Source organism: Alosa alosa, chromosome 24, assembly GCF_017589495.1.
Source record: "Alosa alosa isolate M-15738 ecotype Scorff River chromosome 24, AALO_Geno_1.1, whole genome shotgun sequence".
In the NCBI taxonomy this organism is placed as follows: domain Eukaryota; kingdom Metazoa; phylum Chordata; class Actinopteri; order Clupeiformes; family Clupeidae; genus Alosa; species Alosa alosa.
Genome location: NC_063212.1, coordinates 14,900,339 through 14,926,068, shown reverse-complemented (window position 1 = coordinate 14,926,068; position 25,730 = coordinate 14,900,339). Strand labels below are relative to the sequence as shown.

Here is a 25,730-nt window from a genome sequence, read left to right as displayed (position 1 = left end):
CCGAACCATCGCTTTAATATAATGCTTGATACTGTTAAGTGAGGAAGAACACATTTTGAAAAAGTATATATTGTTTTCTATTTTTCATTTTATAAATGTTTATTATTTATTTTTCTATATCATTTTAACATTGCAGTGTGAAAAGGAGCAGGCAAGAAAAATCCTGTTCAATAGCAGATGTTCACTGACTTGACTAAGTTAACACAAACTAATAAACATTGTGTTTAGTCAACATGAAAATGGTGTGGTTGTGAACTTATTTTCTTTAAGTTCTATATTAACTGTAAATATTTGAGTTGAGCTAAATGAGCATGTTAATTTAAATCTCATCAAAAGGTACAAGTGGCAAGTCATCCAACCTTTTAAGTTCTGGAAAATGTGGGCTTTTAAGTTAGTCAACTTAAAACAATTAAGGCAATCGATTGCCTTATTTTTTTTGAGTTCTGTGAACTTATTCCAGTTGATTTGAAAACTCGAAACTTGTAAGTCATATTAACTGCAAATAATTGAGTTGCCTAAACTGAACATTGCAAGTCATATTAACTGCAAATATTTGAGTTGAGCTAAATTGAGCACTTTAATTTAACTGTTATCAAAAGCTACAAGTGGCAATTCATCCAACCTTTTAAGTTCTGGAAAATGTGGACTTTTAAGTTAGTCAACTTAAAACAATTAAGGCAATCGATTGCCTTAATTTTTTTGAGTTCTGGGAACTTATTCGGGTTTACAGTGTGCACTTGGAAACAGTGTGTACCCCACACACACACACAAACAAACAAACATACACAAACAAACAAACACAAACTCTCCTTCTCAGCAGAGCCTCAGATAGAACTCACAGATGAGCAGGAACAGGCATCCTGTATCTATGCTGTCTTGTATCTTCAGCATTCTGACAGATTCAGATCCAACATTAACAGCACAGTTTTAGACAGTTTCAATCTGCTGGGCACTCACTTCCTCTATATGAGGAAAGCAGTATAGATAAAATAGATATATAGATAATAATTAATTGACTTTGAAAAATTATTTGAAATAAAGTTAAAATCATAGACTCACCGATAATTCCTTATATCCATGTTGATCAGTTAAGATGTTTAGTGCTATGCTGGCTGACAGCATAGGATGTTGTCACCAGTAACAGGAAGGAAATCAAATGTTGTAATCATGAAAGTGACTTTGCTGGCACACTCACACATTTCTCTCTCTCTCTCTCTCTCTCTCTCTCTCTCTGTGTGTGTGTGTGTTTGTGTGTGTGTGTGTGTGTGTGTGCATGTGTGTAAGCCCTGAGAGGCTTACACTTATTTTAGAACAGCTAAAATACTGCTGTTGTATGTTGTGTAAATGAAATGCGATCAAGATGTATGTTTGTGCTGGATTTTACAACGCCATCAAACGTGATTCAGCCAATCATAATTAAGGACCGGAACTATCCGTTTTAGAATTCACTTCATACATTTCTGACTATGCATCAGAGTTTAGAATGCTTCAACAAGTGGTTACCATGGTACAGATGCAATATTTCTTTGTTGGTGCCATTGAGAAATTTCATTAGAGGACATCTAAAACAGATACAAGTTATAACAGGTCATACTGCAGTATTTTGATATTTGGTGTGTGTGTGTGTGTGTGTGTGTGTGCCTGTGTAGGTTATACTTTGATGTGTTTGTGTGTGTGTTTGTGTGTGTGTGTGTGTGTGTGTGTGTGTAGGTTCTTGTAGGTGTGTCAGGGTCACAATATGACAATGTAAGATATGGAGGCAGGGATCATGTCCCTAATGTGTGTTGTTCTTGCCAGATACCAGGTGCCTGTTTCTGTTATATCTGAAGATGAAAGTCAAAAGTAAAGACCCTGATATATCACTATAGTGTCCACATACTATGTTTCTGTTTTACTAAACTTTGCCCTTGAGCACCACTTGGTTTAACTCACAGAGGAAAACACAACTCTTCACCTCTGTACACACTGTGGTGAGTGGAACAGGAGTGCCATACCACTCTGTTCTCACGTTCTCACAGCCATGGCCTACTGGTTAGTGCTTCGGACTTGTAACCGGAGGGTTGCTGGTTTGAACCCCGACCAGTAGGCACGGCTGAAGTGCCCTTGAGCAAGGCACCTAACCCCTCACTGCTCCCCGCTGTTGATGCAGGCAGCTCACTGCGCCGGGATTAGTGTGTGCTTCACCTCACTGTGTGTTCACTGTGTGCTGAGTGTGTTTCACTAATTCACGGATTGGGATAAATGCAGAGACCAAATTTCCCTCACGGGATAAAAAGAGTATATATACTTTTGTTTGTAACACATTATAATAGCTACCATATAATGTAATCATTTAAAACAATCTCTATTTTTCTAGTCATACAGAAAGTAAGGAGAGCCCTTGAATGGAAAGGCATACTTTATAGATAGATAGATAGATAGATAGATAGATAGATACTTTATTGATCCCTAGGGGAAATTCAAGGTCTCAGCAGCATACAGACAACACTAACACATTCTTTAACAGCAGAAAGAGTAATTAAAGTATATAATATAAAAACACAACTAAGCAATAAGGACAGTAGAAGATAAAGAATATGCTAAATATACTAAAATACAAATTATACTAACTAACACTTAAATACCATATATAAAAATATACTAAAATACAAATTACAAAAATACAAATTATACTAACACTTAATCTAAATTCTAAAAACAGTATCCACATAGTGGTGATTAATCAATCAGAGGCGCTTGCAATGACTGAGGCAGGGACTGAGCCTGTGATTCTGTGTGCATAGTAAGGTATGGTAAGGTGCTCTAAGGTGCTCTGTGTGAATGAGTGTCATGATGGTAGTGCAATGGTGATAGTGGTCATGGTGATAGTGCAAATGAGTAAATCCAACAGTGCAACAATGCAGAAATAAAGTAAAGTAAAGTCTATATATCTATATATTTAACTATTTAAAAAAATGTATAAGTGTGGACACAGTTCGGCTGTGGCATGGAGGGGGGGTTATGCATATGTGCTAATGTACTAATATAGCACGCAAACAGTGAGGCATAAAGACAGTGGCAAAAGTGGCTAGTGGACAGACAGTACCAAACATGGAGGGGGTGAAGAGGCAGACAGACTATGCAGAGAAGTCTATCTCTCCTCTTCCCTTAAGTGAGGCATTGAACAGTTCAATGGCCCTGGGGACAAATGACTTTCTCAGTATGTCAGTTGTGCAAGGCAGTGAGCGAAGTCTCCAGCTGATCAGGCTCTTCTGCTTAACAATAGTGCTGTGGAGTGGGTGACACCAAAGTCCTTTTAGGCAAGTCCCTCCACTCGGCGGCCATATACCAACGTTTTATGGGCACTCATCGGGCACAGTCTTTGGATTGAACTGCGAGGCTTCACGACACCGATCTTGCTCCAGCGGCGAGATCACAACACATGATTGGCACGATGTCTTCACAACACACCATATGATTGGCTCAATGTATTCACATGTCGACGTTTTGCCGAGGAAGGGGTGGGATATGTGTAGACAACGGCCATATTGGCGTGACAAACTAGCCCCATGCATTTCTATGGAGTATTTTTTGAGTGCTGTGTCTCCTCATTAGAAAGTCTCTGGTGACACTCATTGTCCAAGATGTTGATCAGTTTGTTCAGGGTCCTTTTGTCAGATAGTGAAGTGATGCACTCCAGTTCAGCTCCCACTACAGAGCCAGCTTTCCTTACCAGCCTGTCAATTCGCCCCGCATCCTTCTTCCTTGTGCTTCCTCCCCAGCATATTACTACATAGAAGAGGACGCTGGCAACAACAGACTGGTAGAACATCCTGAGGAGCTTACTGCACACATTGAAGGACCACAGCCTCCTCAGGAAGTACAGCCTGCTCTGCCCTTTCTTGTAGTGTGCATCAGTGTTGGCTGACCAGTCCAGTTTATTGTCCCGGTGGAGACCCAGATACTTGTAGGTGCTAACCACCTCCACATTGACCCCATCAATGTGGACTGGTAGCAGAGTGGGCTTAGACCTGCGGAAAAGGGGTGCATCTGGGATCTGTGTGTCTGATGGCTGTTGACTGAGGTCATTGTCACCTCCTTGTTCGTGATCGCCATGTGGGGGAGGGGTGCAAAATCCAGTGATGGTGGGGGTACGATAGCCTGTGATGATGGAGGTGAGTGTTAGCTTGGTATTGAGGGGTGTGGGGGGGGGGGCTGGGGATGGTGGACAGACCACCGCCATTGGAGCTGGAGCAGGGCAGTCAAACCTGTTGTAGAAGTGGTTCAACTGGTTCGCCCTGTCCAGGTCCCCCTCCACAGAGCTGCTGTTCTTCTTCAGGTGACATATCTGTCGAAATAAGGGAGGTGGGGTGGTGGTGGTGGTGGAGGTGGTGGCGGTTATAAAGAAAACATGGAGAGGTAGGAGTAATGAATAAACAGCAGGTAGGCATAGTATTGCCTACATTTGATTTCAACATCCTAATTTTGCTGAGTTGTCTCTGGACTGGGGACTCTTGTCATAGTGTACAGTAGGTGTGCTAAAATCTGCCTCAGGGAGGTAGCTTTAACTCTGAATGACACTGAGAGTTGCAAATATGTTTTAACTGTTTTATTGACAATTGACCAATACGGAGATCAGGCTACTTACAACAAATGCAAACAAACTAAAAAAGATCAAAAACACAAGAACTGATAACTGAAATAACTGATATCGCTCTTCCAAAGAAACTCCATAGACTGAAATAAATGATCAAATATAAAAAGCAGATAAAGGAAAAAGAACGGCTTAAAAAACCTTAAGAACACAGTTTTTATGCAATCATATGTAGCCTGTATTTCAAAATATGTCTCTGTGATACATACAGCACTGTGAAAATATACTTAGAGTACGAAAAGTAAGAATATATATTATCTGGATTTCTTGTTTTCACCAGCAGTGAATCAATGCTCACAATATAGAAATCTGCTCCATGCTCTCAGACACCTGTAAAGCATCAATACATAGGCAAATGTATTTAGGATATCTTTGGCATGCCATAACATACTTTACTCCAGACATTAGATGGTGTTGTGATATCAGGTGATCCTCTCACCTGAAGAGGTTGGGTGCTTCACTTCAGAGTAAACCGCATCCACTTGAGACTCGTTGACTTTGGCTAGAGATAGATAGAGAGATAGATAAACATACTTGCCACACCCTTTTTCTTTCCTGTAACCTGAACATAAGTCATTGTCTCCCGTTTCATTTTCTCCTTTAGAAAATACACATCAGAAATAGAAATCATTGCATATTCAAACAAATGACCATGGATGACTATGTCCAGTTAACACATTTTGGCACATATGGGTGTTGGGACTGGAGAAAGGAATACAAAAAAAAAATATCACTGATTTTACCTGTGACCTTCACTGCTTTGAGTTCTGAGTAAACTATATCTGGCTCTGGTTTACCTCCATTTTCTGTTGTCAGAGAATGCAACATGAAGACAGATACCTGTTTATTTAATGCATTGTAGTACTACTATTAATACTAGTAATACTAGTATATTCTCAGGTATACTGTAGGAATTTAAATGCTGCTTACTTGTCCTCTTCTTTTTGATGTTGTCACAAGTACTCTTCTGATCAATGGTGGCATATGTCACATCGCTCTGTCCTACTGTGGCGGCACCTATTGGAAAACACAAACAAGTTTTCAGTAGTTTGTCTGCAGTGTTACAGTTTATTTCATTTATTATTAATCAGCATAGCCAGTGAGATGATCTGAGAAATGAATGGCCAAGGGATAGATCTGATTTAAAGGTACCCAAAACAGTTTCTACAGTTGCAAAGTATTTGTATTTTACTCAACTGTCATAAATACCACTCATGGCTTGCACCATATACCCTAGACATGATACATGTGGATTTGCTTACAAAAGATAATCTCGAAAGGGCCATGTCAACTGACAAGGAAATATTCCACGATTTCCTGTAAATAGGCTATTGCACAATTGTTGCAAACTAATTTGTGATTGTCCAGGTCAGAGGAGAGTGATGTTGCAAGGCTGGTTTTCTATGTATTTGTAATCTGTTCATTTACAATTGTGTATTGTATAGTTTACCTTCCTCTTTCAGGTCAGCTGTACCGACAGTGTCATACACATTTGTGGTTCCTAGAGGCAGAAAAATGTATGCACATATATAAAAAACATTTTATCCATATATATATATATATATATATATATATATATATATATATATATATATATATGATAAACACATGAATGATAATATAGTCAGATAGAAAACAATTAACTGACCACTGTGCAGTGGTTCATATCCTGTCTGATCTCCTTCATTTCCTGCAGATTGGCTCAGGTCCTGATTCTGACTGGTGTTGAGCTGTTGTTGGCCACTAGATGGTGACAAAAGCCAGTGTTACATACATGCAAGTCAAAAATGTAAGTAATCGGTATTGATTTTTTGGGGGGTATTTTTACAATAGAAACAATGTATCTGTGATGCTCCTGGGCTAAGTAGCTACAGACTTAAAGGTTGTATACGCGATTTCAGGCCCAAAAAAGGCCCAAACATAAATGATCACATTCATCTAATTTTTCCTAACGATCCGCTAGCTGTCTGCTCCATAAGCAGGCTGTCAAAAAATGCGTCTCTGTAGGCAGCCTAGGCTCCGAGATCTGTACACAATTGCTACCAACAAGGGTTGGCAACCCACTCAAAGGCAAAATAAAGTGTTTCAACCAATAACCGACAAGATGCACGCTTAGGAGAGTTTTAATTGCACGGGATGGAGGGGGAGAGAGTAGCGAGCTAGCTCTCTATTTTGTTTGAACGTCAACAGAAGTGACGTATCCCCGCTATCGCTGATACAACCTTTAAAAGCTGAACATGTATTTATGGTGATTCCAATGTGGGTGAATATACACTTACGGAGGTGTTTGTATGACACCTGCTGTAGGACAAGAAAATCAACATATCATTTTAATCGTACTGCAGTATAACCTTTCACTTTAAAATGAGATCAACATTGTAGCTTGGTTTACTTTTTCTTCAGCAGTTGGATGTTTTAAGAGCTCCTACCTTTCAGCTTTTTGAAGTGAAACAGCAAAACCAGGATTATGATGAGCACGATCATAAGCACCAGTCCAACAACAACACCCACAGTTACCGGCAGAGAGGACCCAGAATGTGGTGCTGCAACTGAAGAGACAATCAATTAGCATCTGTGATGATTGAGATTATGTATTTACTATATACTGTATGGGAGTATTTCAGATTTACCATTTACGGTGATCCAGCTCTCTGGTGACTCTCCTCTCTCTGGGTTGCTGCACTTGTAGAGGCCTTCATGTGACTTTGAGACTGCAGGGATGGTCATCTCTCCTGTGGTGGAGGTCTGCAGGAGTGTCCCATCTTTATAGAAGTCAGCACTGATGTTTGATGGCTGGTAGCGATATCTACAGCGCAGAGTCAGATGATCTCCCTCAGTCACAGGATGGACAGGACTCTCCAGGATCACATTACCAGCTATGCAGCACACAACAGTCAAACTAAATGTATTACAGCACATTACATTTATTTCTCAAGGCTTCATACAGTAGAGTATGTGTTTAAACCTAAGAATGAAGAACAATATTCGTTCAGCTTTATTCATTGGTTTCTATTCTTTAATTTGATAAGTATGCATGTTTCACCCTGATCTTGTTGACAATTTAAATGTTAATGGCACAGTAAGCAGAACCAAACCCCATACCCCTCATCATTGCCATACTGATTTAATATCCAGCCAAAAATGGCAGTAATTAGTAGTGGCTATTTAGTTAGTAGTTGTTTCAGCAGTTTCTTATGGTATGGTTATGATATTTATAGACAAAAGTGACTGTCTAAACCAACTTACTGTACAATGACATCAATTTATATTACATTAACATTAGAAGCATACTTGGCAAAGAAGGAGGAAGCATTACAGTATGCTTAAGGTACAAGGAGTCGAAAAAGAGCGGGAAAAAGGGAAACATCACTTCCACTGAACAGTGATGTTATAACTCCATTAGATAATGATATGTATGTTAACAATTAATCATGGTTTGTTCATGACAATTAAGTAAATATGTTTCAAAAATATGTCAATATTTACTGAAGGTTTACTCACTCACTGTGATGTTGACAGGATTACTCTGCTCTCCAGACTCAGACTGGCACCAGTAAATTCCACTGTCTAATGAAATTGCTTTTTCTGTTCTACAGGTGGATCCTGCTTCTGTCCAACCAGTGGGACACATTTTATTCTCTGACCATCCTTTGAACCATCTCAATCTCCATCCAGTTAAGTTTACGCTCCCCACACAGCTCAGGGAAAGAAACTCATGATCAAAATGATGATTTCTATTGGGATGGACAGCCAGGGAGGATGGAGGGGAATGACCTAAATCAAATATGGGAAAACAGGTTATGACACAGTCTGACATTTTAGGACAAAACAGCAGCTGTGTCCTGGGCAGTTTGTTTACAGTAAAACTAATCGGCATTGCAATAAAAAAGTGTACATCACCTGTGATCCAGAGAGGCTGAGGTTGGCTGAATTCTGTGTGATAGGCTGGCTCTCCTCTCTCTGCTCTGCACACATAAACCCCTGTGTGTCTAAGAGCAGCAGGGCTGAGAGTGTAGGAGCCTCCAACTCCTCTGATACTGTCTGAGAGCATCTCTACATAATATCCTCTGCTTTCATGAGTCACATGTAACAACTCAGGCCTGTAGGGGGCAGTCTTGTACCAGTGGAATCTCCAGCCTGTAGTGGAGCCTGTAACCTCACAGCTCAGAGTCACTGAGTCTCCCTTAGTCAGCCAGGTCTGTGGAGGTCCTCTAACTGCTGGCTTTGGTTTTTCTATTTGTGATTAGAATATTTTCATATTAAATGTTAAAGACTATGCCATAGGCATGTGGAGAAAATATACTGTAATTATTACAAAAAAGGAAAATGACTCACATTGCAGTCACAATACTGTAATACAGTTTTTCACAATAGCTAAAACACTAAATTCTCTGAACCAAATTCTCAGTTGCCTGAACACATTTCTTGAATCTATCACCCTTTTGGCAACACTTTAACAGATTTCACATATAAAACACAATTTGCAGATATGAGACTCTAATGACTCAATGGACAGAAATGATCAGTGAGGCATTCAGAGTACATTATACATACCCAGCTCTTATTGTACCACTACACCGCTGATGACAGTGTTCCAACGGGTGTAATTTCCAGTACAGAAAGTACAGAATGCAGTAGAGTGCAGCCCTCTAAATTGTACTAGGCTACATGTGAGAAAGAAGTGCCAACGTAGGTGCTCCTCTAGTGGATAAAATGTGATATGGATCCACTGCAGTGGAAAATATGTGATAGGTGCCTTTACAAAGGCATAAACTTGAGGTTCCCTACAGGTGCTTTTCTGATGATACAGAAATATTAAGTGCCCTCTTAGATAGTACTGTGCTAACTGCGGCACAACTATGAAGTGTCCTTGCAATGAACAAATCCCAGTTTAATGAGATGTAGTGCCCTACAGTCTTCCCTGCCATGCACCCTCTACAGAAGGTTTTCCCAAAGTCAGTGCCATGACGTGAGTTTAGGGTGCCACCATAGACTGTATACAGTATATATATATATATATATATATATATATATATATATATATATATATATATGTGTATATAGCTATATATTTATTATAATGCTCTGCACAATGCAAAAAACGAAAAAAATAGAATGCTCCATTGACATATATATATATATATATGTAATGGGATAATGTATAGAAACGCCGTAAGGTTTAGGAGGACCATTATTTTTGTATGTTGATCTCAGGGGCCATGGTCATTATGGGGAAAATAAAAACTGTCCAGACAGGTTTTGTGGAATTCCGTTCATGGGGGGCCACACAATAAATAACCGGACCCCTAATGAATATCTCGAGAACCGACGCCATAGAACCACCTAGTTAAAAATGAAAAAAGCCTTAAGGTGTTTTCATCTCAATATCTCTGGCTGCAAAATTAAAAGTGTAGGATCATTAGTTTTTCATCTCAATATCTCTGTTTCATCTGAAGGGACTTATTTTCCCATAATGACCGGGCGTTCATGTATATGGATAGTATTATCCCGCTTTTAATCTTTTATGGTATGTTGGTCTCAAGGGCCCACATAAACCTGGCTCATAATCACTCATTTGTGATCCCCCTCCCCCGGTAAAAATGAAAATCAGTAGGATTAAAAAAGAAAAAATAAATATTCATCATCATCATCATGGCTGCTTTTCACTTGCCAAAACGAAAAAATAAACTCCATGATATGTCTCTTTACACTTATTTGTTACCGGTTTTTACTGCAGGTACGTTAATCTTGTAATATCAATAAGGACCTAGGTAATGTTACCGTTAGGGGCTTTTGCTGAGAAACAAATAGTTCATTCTGTGCAATGGAAGATTTACCAACGTTACCCGGTCTGATGCAGTTTTGCAAATACACCTGCTGAACTTGAATCAAACATTCTTTAGAACACAGCTGATTAACCGTCTGCTTTCACTTTTGAATGAAATTCCAAACTCAGGCGCCAAACTTCGTTGCCATTGACAGCGGTCATTAATGACCGCTAGAACTTTCGGAAATCCCATTCAAGTCAATGGAGCATTCTACTTGCATTGTGCAGAGCCGTATAATAAATATATAGCTATATACAGTCTATGCAGATCAGGCTAATATCTAGCTGACATTTTGATGTTCTCATCTGCACTGTCCATATTTTCATTTTCAATGGGCACTTTAGGCCAGGGCATTTGGTGTTGCAATAATAACATGAGCAGCCATGTCCCTGCAGACCCTCACCCCTATCTCTGTCACAACGGAAAGGACAGTCATGTAGGAGGGCAGAGATGTGGGGTCTCTCACACAGATGATGTGATATGTCTTAATTGGGCCCCTAAATTATATACCATGGGCCATGTTATTTACCCCTGAATGAGGCCCCTCAGTCAAATAACACAGTTCATGCTGTGATGTGATAATCATGTGTGATATCATGCTTTGTAATTGACATCTTTTTTCACACTGCCATTCATTTTTTGAAACATTCTACCCTTTTATCAAAACTGTAAACACAATCCTCCATTTTCCATACTTCATTTTTTTCTGGATTTCTGGAGTGTTTATACCGGATCTGTGTTTGCATATTTAATACGTTTCATACACGTGTTTCAACACTGCATTTCGGTCGTTGCTTTTACCATACCATTACCTTACGCATGTCAGTTATGTATCCACCAGCTGCCTGCCTGCAGCCTACTTCCAAAACTCCAAAGCTGCTTGCTGTCAAAATTGGTTCCGAGGGCACAAGTTCAGTGTATCAACAATACTCAATAAAAGTTTATGTGATGTGTTAATCAATTAAATTCCCAACAATTTCACAACAGCTAGTTCTGGAGTAGGCCATTCAACTAGCCCGCTTGCTTACGGCGAGACTCAGGCTGCGCAGTCGGCACCCGCTTCCTTATTTGGGTTTTGGGTTTTCAGGTTTTAGCCTATGACAAAACGGTTGAAATTGAAACTAAGTGATCGTGTGTGTGTAGGGTGTATTTCATACACAATCTGGCAACCTGGGAGATGTCAGACTAATAGGAAAAAAAAGGATTGGATCAATGATTTTAAAATAAAGTTTGATGGCCATGCAAATTAGGGGAGTTTTCCGGGAGAAATAACAAAACGGGAGGGTGCCGGGAGGTGACCTTGAAATACGGGAGAAACCCGGGGAAAACGGGAGTGTTGACAGGTATTGTTTACAGTTTTAAGAAAAGGATGGCAGGTTGCAATTGTGAAAAACTGTAAATAAAAACAAGTTATTATTGCTATAACAGTACTACATGCATCAACCACACACATGTACAACATTTCCTTCTAGAAGAAACACACAGCAATTGTCCACTCACCTGACACTGTAATTCTGACAAGTTCACTGGTCTCTGATGTCTGTGAGTCTCTACTGCGTGTTCCTCTGCAGCTGTATTCACCACTGTGGGACACTTGAGCATCATATATTGTGTACTCGTGCCATGTAGGTACTGGATTAGGTATCACAGTCCTGTTTTTATACCAGCTGTATTGCCAGACTCTGTGTTGATCTCCCTGTATGTCGCATCTGAACTTGATCCTCTCTCCACGGAAGAAGCCTGTCCAGTTGGACAGGAGGGTTGCAACGACTTTGGGACTTTCTAGTCAAAACAGAACTCACAAAGTCATTTCAGTTATAGTTTTTCCAATGTCAGACATATACTAAACGCCACACCACTCACCTGTGATTTTTACCCGCACCTCATTGCTGTGGTGTGTGTAGTAGACTGTGTCTCCTCTCCCAGCTCTGCACCAGTACTGTCCTCCATCAGACACTTTAACAGAGCTGATGCTGTAGGAGTTTCCATCAGTCTGGGCTACAGGATAAGAGGTCTGCGTGTGTCTGTACCAGTAGAATGTCCATCCAGTAGACTGGTCCACGTCACATCTCAGGGTAACTGAATTTCCTGTGAACACTGGTGCCCCTCTGTCTGTACTAATGGTTGGAGTTGGCGTTTCTTCTAGATTGATTTGTTGGAAATTAATGTAACCACAGTTAGTAGTACATATTGTTTAATGTATAAACACATTTTAGCAAATGTCAGGTCTGTCACATGTGGCACTTAAAATGGCGCTGTACAGTTTATCCCTTCAGAAAAATCACTTTCTTCTGGGTCTATACTCACTGGATGCTTAATTTCTGGTAGGGGATATTTGACAAAACAGTAACACTCATACATACATTTCTACATTTTAAAACACAATTTGTTGAAAGTCACTAATGCCAAATACCATGCCTCTATTCTATGGACTGTGAAATGGTAACAAAAGTTAACTTTTGTGGCCCTGTATTTATACCGGATCTGTGTTTGCATATTTAATACCCCGCATATTTGCATATTTAATTTGCATTTTACCCCGCTGCTCATCCAGCTACACTAGCTACCTATGGCTGACCCGCATCAAATTCAAGTCTCTAAAGCTTGCCTACAAAGTAGTCTCGGTTCTGCTCCCACCTACTTGAATGCCCTCTTACAGACTTACACTACCTCCAGACCGCTGCGCTCCTCTGACGAATCGGCGTCTAGCTCTACCACCCGGTGCGCTCAAGCCAATCCAAACTTTTTCTCATCTGTTGTTCCTCGTTGGTGGAACACACTGCCAGTTCCTACAAGGGCAGGGACATCCTTTTCCACTTTCAAAAACTCCTGAAGACCCAGCTCTTTTGAGAACATCTACTCTCATAGCAACACTTACAACAAGTCTTACTGATCCTAGCACTCACCAGCCATTTTAAACTGACAAGTAACTGCTAAAACAGCACTCACCGGCCTTATTCTTACTGTACTCTAATGTTTTTTAAACTGTCCTAAAATTGTGAGAATTGTTCTAAAACTTACTGTTTACCATGTTGTTGTTAGTAAGCTTTGGTTAAAAGCGTCAGCCAAATGTAATGTAATGTAATGTAATGTAATGTAATACAGTACGTTTCATACACGTGTTTCAACACTGCATTTCGGTCGTTGCTTTTACCTTACCATTCCCTTACGCATGCCAGTTATGTATCCACCAGCTGCCTGCCTGCAGCCTACTTCCAAAACTCAAAGCTGCTGTCAGATTTGGTTCGAGGGGCACAAGTTCAGTGTATCAACAACACTCAATAAAAGTTTATGTGATGTGTTAATCAATTAAATTCCCAACAATTTCACAACAGCTAGTTCACTTTTCAAAAGTTAACTTTTGTTACCTCACCATTCTCCATTCCCCTTCAAAAGACAGCATAATTATGACCGCCCGGCGCCAGCCTTTGCGGCGGTCATATAGGTTTAATCAGATTTTTTTTTTTTTTTTTTTTTTTCTTTTTTTTTTGATGTCCAAATTTCCGTCAATGATTCCGGGACACTGAAAGACCCGGGGTAGACAAAACTTGGTGGGCATGTAACCCTATATGGATAGCATGGAACCATCGTTTTTCGTTTTGATCTGTAGCCCCCAGCTGGACTGCACCCCGAAAGGAGGGTAGGGCAGACACAGTTTTCTGTGAATATCTCGAGAACCGTAAGGTTTAGGAGGACCACCTTTTTTTGTATGTTGATCTCAAGGGGCCATGTCAGCCCATTCCATAACCACTAATTTCATGTATAGCGCCACCTAGTTAAACACAAAAAGTAAAAATGAGGTGTTGTAATTGTAGGTATCTGTGACCTAACATAGACAAAACTGCACGAAATTGGAAGTGTAGGATCATTTTGACACCTTCTGAATGCACGCCAAAGTTTAGTGGAATTTTGTTCATGGGGGGCCACACAATAAATGAATTTCTGTTATATTACACCAACTGGCCTGTAGGTGGCGGAGACAGTTTTCTGTGAATATCTCGAGAACCGTAGGGGCCTAGGAGGTCCACCTTTTTTTGTATGTTGGTCTTAAGGGGGCATGTCAACCCATCCCATTACCACTTATTTCATGTATAAGCCACCTAGTTAAAAATTAAAAGCAAAAAATTAGGTGTTTTTTCATCTCAATATCTCTGGCTGACAAGGTCAAAACTGCACGAAATTAAAAGTGTAGGATCATTATGACACCCTCTGAATGCATGCCAAGTTTTGTGTACTTTCGTTCATGGGGGGCCTTACAATAAAATAATTTATGTGTACATTTAGTGGCGTACACCAACAAAGATTCGGGACACTGAAAGACCGGGGTACACAAAACTTGGTGAGCATGTACCCCACATGGATAGCATGGAACCGTCATTTTTCGTTTTCATCTGCAGCCCCCCGCTGGACTGGACCCCGAAGGAGGGTAGGGCAGACACAGTTCTCTGTGAATCTTTTATGGTATGTTGGTCTCAAGGGCCCACATCAACCTGGCTCATAATCACTCATTTGTGATTTGCCCCGGTAAAAATGAAAATCAGTAGGATTAAAAAAAGCCAAAATAAATATTCATCATCATCCTCATCATGGCTGCATTTTTTCAGTATTGGCGAGAAGTAGTCGTTTGTCCACTAGATGGCGCATCGTTGCAGTGAGACATAATTTTGTTGGAAGTTAAAAGTGGGTTGGAAAAACAATGGGCGCTTCATACAAGGACTGTAATTTACATAGCCGAACATCTAATAAGGATAGGGCGATGTTCACATGAAGTGTAATTCCCATTTCTTCTTGAAGCGAAATAAATCTGAGGATGTTTATCGGACATGCTTGGTTTTACTGCAGGTGCGTTAATCTTGTAATATCAATAAGGACCTAGGTAATGTTACCGTTAAGCGTTGGTTGAGTGATGGAGGCATTTGATTTATTGCATTTGTAGAAAACTATAAATGCGGTTATACCAAGCAAATGTATAGCAGCACTGTTTGTATCTTTTCGACTGTCATTTATTGCCGTGCTACAAAATCATTCTGTGCAATGGAAGATTTACCAACGTTACACCGGTCTGATACAGTTTTGCCTATACATGCGTGAGACTGAGACGCCTGTTTATTTTGTTTTAAGTGCGTGCAGGGTGTGAGAGGGGGAATCGATGTGCTTTGATTACAGCTTGGTAGTTGTAGTCTGTGAAATTAAAAGCACGTGTGTGTGAAATATCCAAACAATGACACCTTCATTTCATTATGGCTGCTTTAGCAAAACACCTTAAGCTACTGTGTAGTGGGTCCCATTTAGAAGTGGCTACTTCATTCGCTTTCCTTGACTCATGGAGCTCGTGAATGTTATTACAACTTTTTCGCGATATGACAGTTTAAGTCCGCTTGATACTGTAAGGCGTAAGCCATTGGTTTCAAAGGAGATTTTATTTGTGTAGCCAGCATAGCCTATTGACAATTTATGTTGTCAATAGGCCTACCTTATAATCCTACCTGTAGCTTAGGGAAGCTAACAACTTTCTATTAGGATCTAGTTTGTTAGTTACCGTTTTGTCATAACTCCCTGATGCATTTTGCATTTAGAATAGCCAGAGCGTGTATATCTCAATCGGAAAATTAAACAATATCCAGTTGCCTATGGACTAGGCTGGGTGAACCCAGCCTGATCTGCCAGCTATTTATTTTTGATTTCTTAAAAGATTGAGCTTGGTCTGATGAAAGCCAGACTAGCCATGGACCTCAGTTAAACAATGCAAGGGAACATGAATCAGCCTATATTTGCACTAACAATAACGGACAAAAGCTCTTCAACTTTGGCCCGTTAAAATGTGTATGAACAGTCTAGCGGCGCATTTCATCAAGGCCCATTTGGACATGTCAGTTATTTGCACCACTGGTTAGATGTAAAACAGCATTTCGTTTCAGACTAATCTACTGTTACTTAATTTGTGCATTAACAATAACGTTTCAGACTACTGTTACTTAATTTGTGCATTGACAATAAAGTATTACATGAACTAAAGATGACTAAAATCTTATGTAGAAGAAGAAACATTCACAAAAAAATCCATCCATCCAAAAATGACCTTTGTTTTTGATAGCTGTTGAAACGGCATGGAACTGACAGAGATGTTTTTGTTTATAAATACATAAAAATAAATAAATAAATAACATTATGCTGATACCTTTTGCTTTTCCCAAATACAATGTAGCCTACAGGTGTAAGTGACCTTTCATCAATCAGTTGCAATGGATGAACTGTGATGAACTGCCCTACTTGTGATTGTTTAGAGATTTTAAAGGTTTTATAACAATTCTACATCTTCTTTGGCTATTCTACAATCTATTCACCTTTTCAGCACCAGTAGGGTACTTTCTGTGCAGCCGCACACACACACTCAGGCATGCCAAACAAGCATACACAAAAGTTTCAAGAGTGGGGATGGAGTAAAATATGGAGACAAATTGAAGTGTGATTTATTTTCGCGGAACGGATGTACAGGACTGAGCGGCGGTCATATTTTGTACCGCTATGCGGTACATCTAGTTCCATTCATTATTTTGTCCTGCCAGAAGATCCAATTGAGTCTTCATGCTGTTACACAAACCAATTTCAAAATTGACTCACCTTTGCACTCAATGTGACTATGCTCACTTAAAGATGATGTCTGGGGACGGTCCTTCATCTGTCCAGAGCACTGGTATTGACCAGCCTCTTGTGGGAGTGTGATGGTGATGGTCTCACTGTTCCCGCCTGGAACTGGGCTGTTGTCTCTGTACCAGTAATACTGACTCCAGTCTGTGTACTTTGCTACTTCACACCTCAGAGTGACTCTCTCTCCAGAGTAAAAAGGACTCTGAGGAGACACCACCACCACTGCAGCTGTAGGGGGAGCTGTGGGAGTAAAGACAATCTAAATGGCAATACAGCGAATATCAGCACAGTGAACAAAGTTCAGTCACGTTTAGATGATCAGTACATTTAATTGCACACAACCAAGCACACAAAGGTCTTCTCATTGATTTATTTATACATAATAATTATAATAAGATTTTAATGGTTGTAATGAGTGGTTTCAGTACATTTAGATTTGTTTCAGATTTGTTTACATGCCCTTTCATGTTAACTGTTTAGTGCCTAACACAAGTGACGGTGGACATTGTATGCACTTAGTGTGGAAAGTGAGATTCTGCACACAGTGTCCACACCCATTACATTCATATCAGTGAGACAGCACCAACAATATATTGGTAGGGTGTCAGGCAAGTGTGATGTATCAAACAGCAGAAATACCTTCTGTGGATCCGATGCTGATTTCTGCACTCATGACTGATTTCAAGAGGGGAAGAGTGAGAGAAAAGCAGTAGAATTTTAGAGAACTCTTTAGGAAACCTTGCAGAGGTAATTCAGAAAAAATCACATATAATGTGCACCTGTATTTTCAAACTCTCTATGTCACACACACACACATGCGTGAAAACACACTCACGCATGCACGCACGGACGCATGCACACACACACACACACACACACACACACACACACACACACACACACACAGCTGTGCACTAGTCAACATCTACAGGTGTGCTATAGTGTCAATCATCCCATACTGCATCACGCAATGGAACTGCACTTACACACTTACTGCACTCTGGAGAGCAGGAAGGCCTTCTACTGTTTCATCAAAACTACAAAGAGAATCATCAGTTCACTGCTCCCATCTCTGGAGGAGATCCACAGAAGCCGCTGCAGAAGCCATGAACATTTGCATAGACCTGACCTACCCTAAACACTGCTTCCTAACTCTTCTGCACTCTGGCAAGAACTATGGAGCTCTTTATGCTCACATCAGCAGGCTGAATATCCCCCAACCTCCCACCCCTGCCTTACCCTTAAAATGAACTCACCCTCTCAGCTAACTTCATATACATCATTTACTTCACTGTGTGCTGTTTGTGTTTCACTAATTCACGGATTGGGATAAATGCAGAGACCAAATTTCCCTCACGGGATCAAAAGAGTATATATATACATATATATATATATATATATATATATATATATATATATATATATATATATTAGAGTATGGCCTCCTGACACCATCAATTCTCAGCGGTTCATGTAACTTAACTAAGTTTCAGTAAAAATGTGTCAGAATGGGGAACATCTCACCATGCGCGGATCTACGGGGTGGCAAAGGGTGGCAGCTGCCACCCCTGGGACACTTTCTTGCCACCCCATTTATAAATCAGATAATATTTTTTTAAGTATATTTTATGTTCATACATGGTGTTCTGAGAACTGTGAGAAGGTGTGAAACCTGCACCAAACTCCTCTCAAACAGAAATCGCCGATTTAGAATCCCCTGCCCCCTAACAATGGTTTCACCCATCACCATCAGCGCAGTGACCCCCGCAAAATTTCACCATTGGCAGCAGGTGCATTCAACTAGGTGTCAACTGTCTGTACAACGAAGTGGTAAGTTTGACCACCAAGTCGAAAAAGTCTATAATCAGACCCATAGTCAGTCCATAATCAATTAACCTGGCAACAACCTCACTGTTAGTCTATGTTATTTACATCCGCAAGACTTTGTTTCATCGAATTTTTCGGTCAGGTCAGATAATAAGGGCATGCTTGTGCGTAATGTTAGTCTATTTGTGTGTGTCGCTAGTTTATAACCTTTGATTGTAAATCAAAGATGTCAACCCGTTAATACACATGATAATTCAACATGGGTTCTCAAAATTGTCATGCATCCACTTTCCCAGCATCTATGACTATCCAATTTTGGTCGACATGTCAAATCAAACTAGGATATTAATCGGTGTCAAGCTGGTGGGGGTTGCGTTTTTCTTTTCCCTTTCTTTTCATAGCCTATATGGTGTAAATCAATCTACACAAGTAAAAGTACATTTACATGACTGAAATTCTACTCAATAACAATAAGTAAAAGTACTATTTTCAAACAAACCCTACTCAGAGTAGGCTACTAGACTAGACGTTTGATGATGTCAAAGCACATCACATATGAAGCTTAGTGCATGAGATGTAATTGCTTAGATTCCAGTTAAATCTTCCAGTTTCATTGGGTGGTAGATTTCAATCATTTGCTGGTAGATGAACCAACAAGCTGAGGCCAGCACAGGAGTTTGTGTCCTCAATAAATTAACATGTTGCTTGTTCACTCGAGGTTGTTTCTTAATAGGAGATTTATAAAGGTACTTTAATACAGTAACTACACATGTACTTCATTATTCACCAGTTTGTGAGTGGGTGAGTAGCCTAGATTGTGAATGGCAAAACATAATTTGGCACTAAAGATCAGAGATGAAAACAGAATGATTTTCATTTAGGTTTGTTCTGAGCAAAAACAATACTTGATATCATAATATTATAATACCTATATAACATTAGGTCTTAAAAATGCTTGATAGCCTTACTTCAGGCAGAGAAAATGTCCAAAGTCCTTTTAGGCAAGTCCCTCCACTCGGCGGCCATATGGCAACGTTTTTTGGGCACTCATCGGGCATCCATCTCGGCAGAAATGCGCGTGCGCAAGGCTTCACGACACCAATCTACTGCAATCTTGCTCCAGCGGCGAGATCACAACACATGATTGGCTCAATGTATTCACAACACAGCACATGATTGGCTCAATGTATTCACATGTCAACGTTTTGCCGCGGAAGGGGTGTGATATGCATAGATAACTGCCATATTGGCATTACAAACTAACCCCATGCATTTCTATGGAGGATTTTTTGAGTGCTGTGTCTCCTCATTAGAAAGTCTTGCAATAGCCTATGTATGGTGCTACCAACTGCATGACAGGCCTATAAATATTTGCCTAGTGTCTCTGGTATCTTATTTCACAAATTGTTTCAGTAATTTAGACTACATACTTGGAAAAGGCAGTTAGATAGTGTTGGATATTAATATTCTGTTTATCAACTAGTAGTTCTAGCCAATTATGCAGGGGAGATACCGATTCAAACATCTGACTAAATTCATCTTATAAGGGGTCTGGGGAACACTGTGTGGACTTTCTAAGCCTATGGAGTTTTTAATAATATTCAAATAAAGGTTAATCGGAATGATAAATACCGTTATTAACCGGTTATCTAAAATTGAAAATGACGTTTTCACTCCGGAACAAGTGAAATTGGTTTTGCTCCCATTTTCAGTTACGTCCTTCCAAAAACTGTGTTCGTTTCCGGTTTAATTTTCATTCTTTGAACCGTTTCTAATCCCTGTTAAAGATATTTGGCCTTTTAATTGTAGTGGGGGCTGAAGTAAAAACCTTCCAAAGAATTAAATAATTAAATTAGATACCCATACCCAGTACTTAGTTACTGTCCACCAGTGTGTGTGTTTGCATGTTTATTAGTGAGGTGGTAGATTAATAATTATATTCTTGTTATGTACATTTTAAATTGTTGTATTATAATAAATCCAAAAATAATGGTTTGACTAAGAAGGTACTTACTTGACTGAGTCTTTATTGAATCAGATGGAAATGTTTTGACAGTCACAGTCATGGTTATCATTGCAACAATCCTGCATTAGAATCTTGTTTCAATTCAGATAACCTAAATCTACTGATGGCTTATATTGTATGACTACATTTGTCCATATTCCCTCAAAACTCACTAGAAGACATCATTTGAGGGTGTTTAAAAAAAATGGACCATAACCATATATGACCATACCCCCAAATCATCAGAATCTTGTTTTAATCCAGATAACCTAAATCTATTGATGGCTTATCTTATAAATGTGTCCATATTCCCTCAAAACTAACTAGAAGAAATTATTTGAGGGGTCATTTTTGTAAAAAAATTATCTGGAGGAACATACCTCCAAACCCCCCTAAAATTGCTTTTTGACACTCTATAATTTAAGTACAGACTACACAGATTAAGACCCACATCATCCAAAACGCCAGCTACATCTCTGATTTGCCTCCCACCTTGTGTACTGTAGTGTAGAGAACAAAACATATTCAATGAAATCCGTAGAATTTTAAGTTTTGAATAATGTCCATGGCCCCCCTCCTGGAACCTCATGCCACCCCTTCGCCACCCCAGGAAAAAAACTCTAGATCCGCCCCTGCATCTTACCATGTAAATGCATCAGAGTTCTACAGAAGTCTAAAAAAACGTTGAGTTTAATTATGTTTCATCAACCTGCAGTCATTCTCAGACCATAGCCAGTGTGTCATATTGCTAATTGCCCTGTTCATAATATTTTGTACTGTTCACCACAAGCCAGGAGCTCACTGAAACATGTTTGAAACGGGAAGTTGACACTGGTGGCTGTTGTGGACACTGGTGAACGTGTGAATCTGCACTGACATTCATCCAAGGTGCTGCTATGCATGTTGAGTTGAACCGCGCGGCTCAGCCCGGCACACGCCCGGTCTCAAACTCGCGAACAGCAGCACCTTAGAACTGAAGTCTAGCGTGCTGACAATTGAGCTACATGTCCAGGTTGTTATCTTTCATGCTATCACTACTCTTAAGGTATCGGGAGGGAGGTTTACCAGCTGGCTACCAATACATTTACCCTAAACCTCACTCCTGATTCGGGTCATGGCACCAATTTGACCTACGTTGTGTTGAACTGCATGGCTCAACCCTGAACATGCCTTGACTCGAACATATAACAGCAGCACCTCAGATCGGAAGTCGAGCATGCTGATAATCGAGCATAAAGCCCAGGCTGCTAACTCTGTCGCCAGCACTACTCTTAAGCCATCGGAAGGGAGGTTTACCATCATACATACATACTGTACTGCTATGAACCAGCTGGCTACTGTTACACCAGCTCCCTGTTTGAGGTCATTACAAAAGTGCATGAATCAGGGGTTTTCTCAACTGCTACAAAATTCCCCACAGAACTTAAAAGGAGTTCAAAGTGATGTCTTCAGTGTGCCATACTTGTGTGTTAAATCTGGAGAGTTCTGGCTGCAGGATCTATGTTAGCTGTGTGACTGGTGGTCAGGAAGTCATGAGTTGCCCATCTGAATGGCCGATTCTGATCAATGCATTGTTTGCCTATTGGTGACTAAACTAGACCCAAATTCCCAAATACAATTAGTTAAAATTCTAATAACAAGCAAACTGTAGAGACATATGGTTTAGACTCCCAATGAGTATTTCATTTAGTGAGAGATTCATAAACAGGTCGAGGTCAATCCAGTTATCTTAACAGTGGCAATTTATCACTATTAAGACAATGTTCTCAATGAAAAGAACATACAGTTGAACTCATACGTTTATGAACCCATGCTAAAGGTGACTAAAAAGAGGAATAAAACAATGTTTTCGAAATTGATCTTAATGGCTTAAGTAAAAAATTAGGAAATATCCAACCTTTGACGACACCAATTTTCTTTGTGAATGAATAATGTATCTTCTAATGTAATAATGTATATTCACACCCCTATGTTAAATTCCCATAGATTTTTATTTTTAAAGGCCAGTTATTTAATGGATCCAGGGTAATATACATGCTGATAAAGTTCCCTTGGCCTTTGGAATTTAAATAACCCCACATTATCACATACTCTTCACCATACCTAGAGATTGGCATGATTTTTATTTCAGTTCAGCCTAATAGCTGGTTTGATTTGCATTGAGAGAAAGTACCCCCATGCCATTCATGAGATACCCTGGATCAATAACTGGCCTTTAAAAATAAAAATCTGTCTGCCTCTATGGGAATTTAACTTTAGTCTGCTGCAATTTTTAAAGACAGCACTAACACTATCGCTTTAAACAAAGAAGGCACAGCAATCACTTCACACCAAACCTCCGAAATCAGAAGTCTTCTTGGTATGGCTAACTACTGCTCCAGATTCATCCTAGATTTCTCTACCATCACTGCACCTCTCAGAGAGCTGACTAAGAAAGGAGTGCCATAGCACTGGGGTAAAAACATTCAGCAGCTCTTCAAGCATTCAAGGAGGGTCTGACTAGCAACATGTCCTACTTTGACCCAAAGTAAAACACCGAACTGATTGTGGACGCAAGCCCATTCTGTTTAGGTACCATTCTTCCTCAGGAAGACAAGGGAGAGAAGCACATCATAGCATATGGCAGTCCCGCGCTCACTGACATTGAAGGGCGATACTCACACAACGAACTAGAAGCTCTGGCCATCATGTGGAGCTGTGAGTGTTTCCATCTATATCTCTGTGGACATTCGTTTACCTTAGTCAGAGACTTTCTAATGAGGAGACACAGCTAGGGTTGCCAACCATTCCGAAAATATGCCAAAATATGGAATCGTCCCGTATTTGAAAGGAAAAAGATGTGTTCCGTATTGAACTGATACGGAACGCATTTTGTTCCGTATTATTGAGAATCAACTTGTGTAAATCCATGACAGATCACTGGAACGCCGCTCAGCCAATCAGAATTGAGCTGAGCCTATTATAATGGTGGAAATCTTTCCCTGTTTGTACATTAAAAATGTGTGTATCTTATGTCTTATTATTGTGTGATTTGGGTTTTACAGTACTTTCCAATCTGATGTAATGTGAGACTTTGTTCCTAATGACATTCTGATCATGTCTGGTTGAATGGCTCCTTCATGTCTGGCCTGTGAAGGGTCGGTGCTTTCCCTTCTGGTCTACTTCCCTTTTCCTTGGTCATATATGGTTATGGTCCTTTACCTTTCCTGTTGATTCACACCTTTAACTCCTCTACTTTAACATTTAGTCTGTCTCCCCATGTCTCATTCTTCGCCCCCTGTCTGACAGTTCAGCTTACAATACATGTCGCACCTTTCCATACCTATTAATAAATGCAGTAGTCCTGAGACTTATAATACTTATATAAATATATAAATGTGTTATTGAAACAAGGTAAAAACACCACAAATGTAGTATATTATGCGTTCATTTTAGCAAATAATGACTCATTCTAGTGCGTTAATTTGACAAAATGTAGTAAACGGACCCACAATTTTGTAAAATGTTGCACGATTTTTTGATATACGTCTTGCAATACACACACACACACCACATAGCTTATATCAATATCCCCCGCCCCCAGTAACTGACTGGATGCCAGTGTACTGAAGTACACTCCCCCAACCCCCCCGTTCCTTATTTTCATATCAGAAAGTTGGCAACCCTACACACACTGGGCCCAGATGTGTTAAGGGCCCCCCACTATTTGTTGCATATGTGGGAAGGGGGGTTTGGGGGTCCTCCCCCAGATTTTTTTTTTATTTGTTTGATTTGATTTCCTGTATTCTGGTGCATTTTGGGGATGGCCAATACTAAATTCAATCAGATTCATAGCCTACATCCTGATTTGTTGATATTGAGGAAATGATTCCATGCAATGGCTTGGGCTTCAGGGCCCCCTGACCCCTTGGGCCCCTGGGCCTTGGCCCGGTAGGCCCGTGCAGTAATCCATACTAGTAGTCCTCCATAGAAATGCATGGAGTTTGTAACGGCAATATGGCAGTTGTGTACACATATCCCGGTCCTTCTGCGGCAAAAAAGTCGACATGTGAATAAATTGTGCCAATCATGTGGTGTGTTATGAACACATTGTGCCAATCATGTGTTGTGATCTCACCACTGGAGCAAGGTTAGTGTTGTGAAGCCATGCGCATTTCTTTCTGTCGAAATAGATGCCCGATAAGTGCCCAAAAAGCATTACAATATGGCCGCCGGGTGAAGGGACTTGCCTAAAAGGACATTGCCTTAGTGACTGACCACAAGTAATTAGAGCTGATATGGAATAATCCAAGCTCAACGCCACCTGCCCAAATAAAGCAATGGGGACTCAGGCTCCAGCCTTATGACTTCCATATTGTCTACAGAAAGGGTGCCGACAATCCAGCTGATTACATATCAGATTCCTATGCAAATGTCCGAAAACACAAGAGCATTAAAAGTTCCTGAAGAGTATGTCAACTTCATATCTCTACTGGCCACACTTAAGGCGATGACATTGGAAAAGAAAAAAAAAACAGACACATTAAAGGACAACACTCTACGACAGGTTAGTGCACACATCAGGAACAAGTTGTGGCACACAAAGACAAAATGCCAAATGCTGCTGCATGATAGATATGTCAACAGAGAACTCACACTGTCAGCAAGCGACGACCTCATATTCAGGGGCTGCAGAATTGTCACTACAGCAGCGAGTCCTAGAACTTGCACACAAAGTCCATCAGGGCATTGTCAAGACCAAAGTCCTCCGCCTAGAAAAAGTGTGGTTTCTCACAATTGACCATCAAGC

The 25,730-nt window shown here is 40.2% G+C and overlaps 3 protein-coding genes across 3 annotated transcripts in view; 1 reads left to right on the top strand and 2 right to left on the bottom strand.

The window, feature by feature from the left end:
- The window catches only part of LOC125289217 (basement membrane-specific heparan sulfate proteoglycan core protein-like), a 33,317-nt gene extending 32,223 nt beyond the window's left edge, over positions 1–1,094 (bottom strand). Inside the window, exons 1-2 of the mRNA XM_048235946.1 lie at positions 1,060–1,094; positions 840–962 (exon numbers count right to left, since the gene is read on the bottom strand). Of these exons, the coding sequence (XP_048091903.1) occupies positions 840–891 (52 nt within the window). The 5' untranslated portion in view covers positions 892–962; positions 1,060–1,094. The remainder of the gene's footprint in view (positions 1–839; positions 963–1,059) is intronic.
- LOC125289084 (basement membrane-specific heparan sulfate proteoglycan core protein-like) overlaps positions 1–25,730 on the top strand; it is a 947,802-nt gene that overhangs the window by 734,371 nt on the left and 187,701 nt on the right. The gene's annotated exons all lie outside the window — the stretch shown is intronic.
- LOC125289232 (low affinity immunoglobulin gamma Fc region receptor II-like) lies at positions 4,707–8,739 on the bottom strand. The gene is made up of 11 exons (XM_048235970.1): positions 8,534–8,739; positions 8,135–8,407; positions 7,240–7,509; positions 7,063–7,176; positions 6,913–6,934; positions 6,282–6,376; positions 6,084–6,134; positions 5,564–5,650; positions 5,377–5,439; positions 5,073–5,135; positions 4,707–4,963 (listed from the first exon to the last, which is right to left on the bottom strand). Exons 1-11 carry the CDS (start codon positions 8,682–8,684, stop codon positions 4,956–4,958), a joined length of 1,197 nt encoding a protein of 398 aa, XP_048091927.1. The 5' UTR covers positions 8,685–8,739; the 3' UTR covers positions 4,707–4,955.

Bases quoted from the DNA above. Each gene is read 5' to 3' on its own strand.
- LOC125289232 (XM_048235970.1), bottom strand. From the start codon at position 8,684: ATGCTCTCAGACAGTATCAGAGGAGTTGGAGGCTCCTACACTCTCAGC. The intron at 6,935-7,062 runs GTAGGAGCTCTT...CTTGTCCTACAG, and splicing joins TCACTTCAAAAAGCTGAAAG to CAGGTGTCATACAAACACCT. The intron at 5,440-5,563 runs GTAAGCAGCATT...CTCTGACAACAG, and splicing joins CATCAAAAAGAAGAGGACAA to AAAATGGAGGTAAACCAGAG.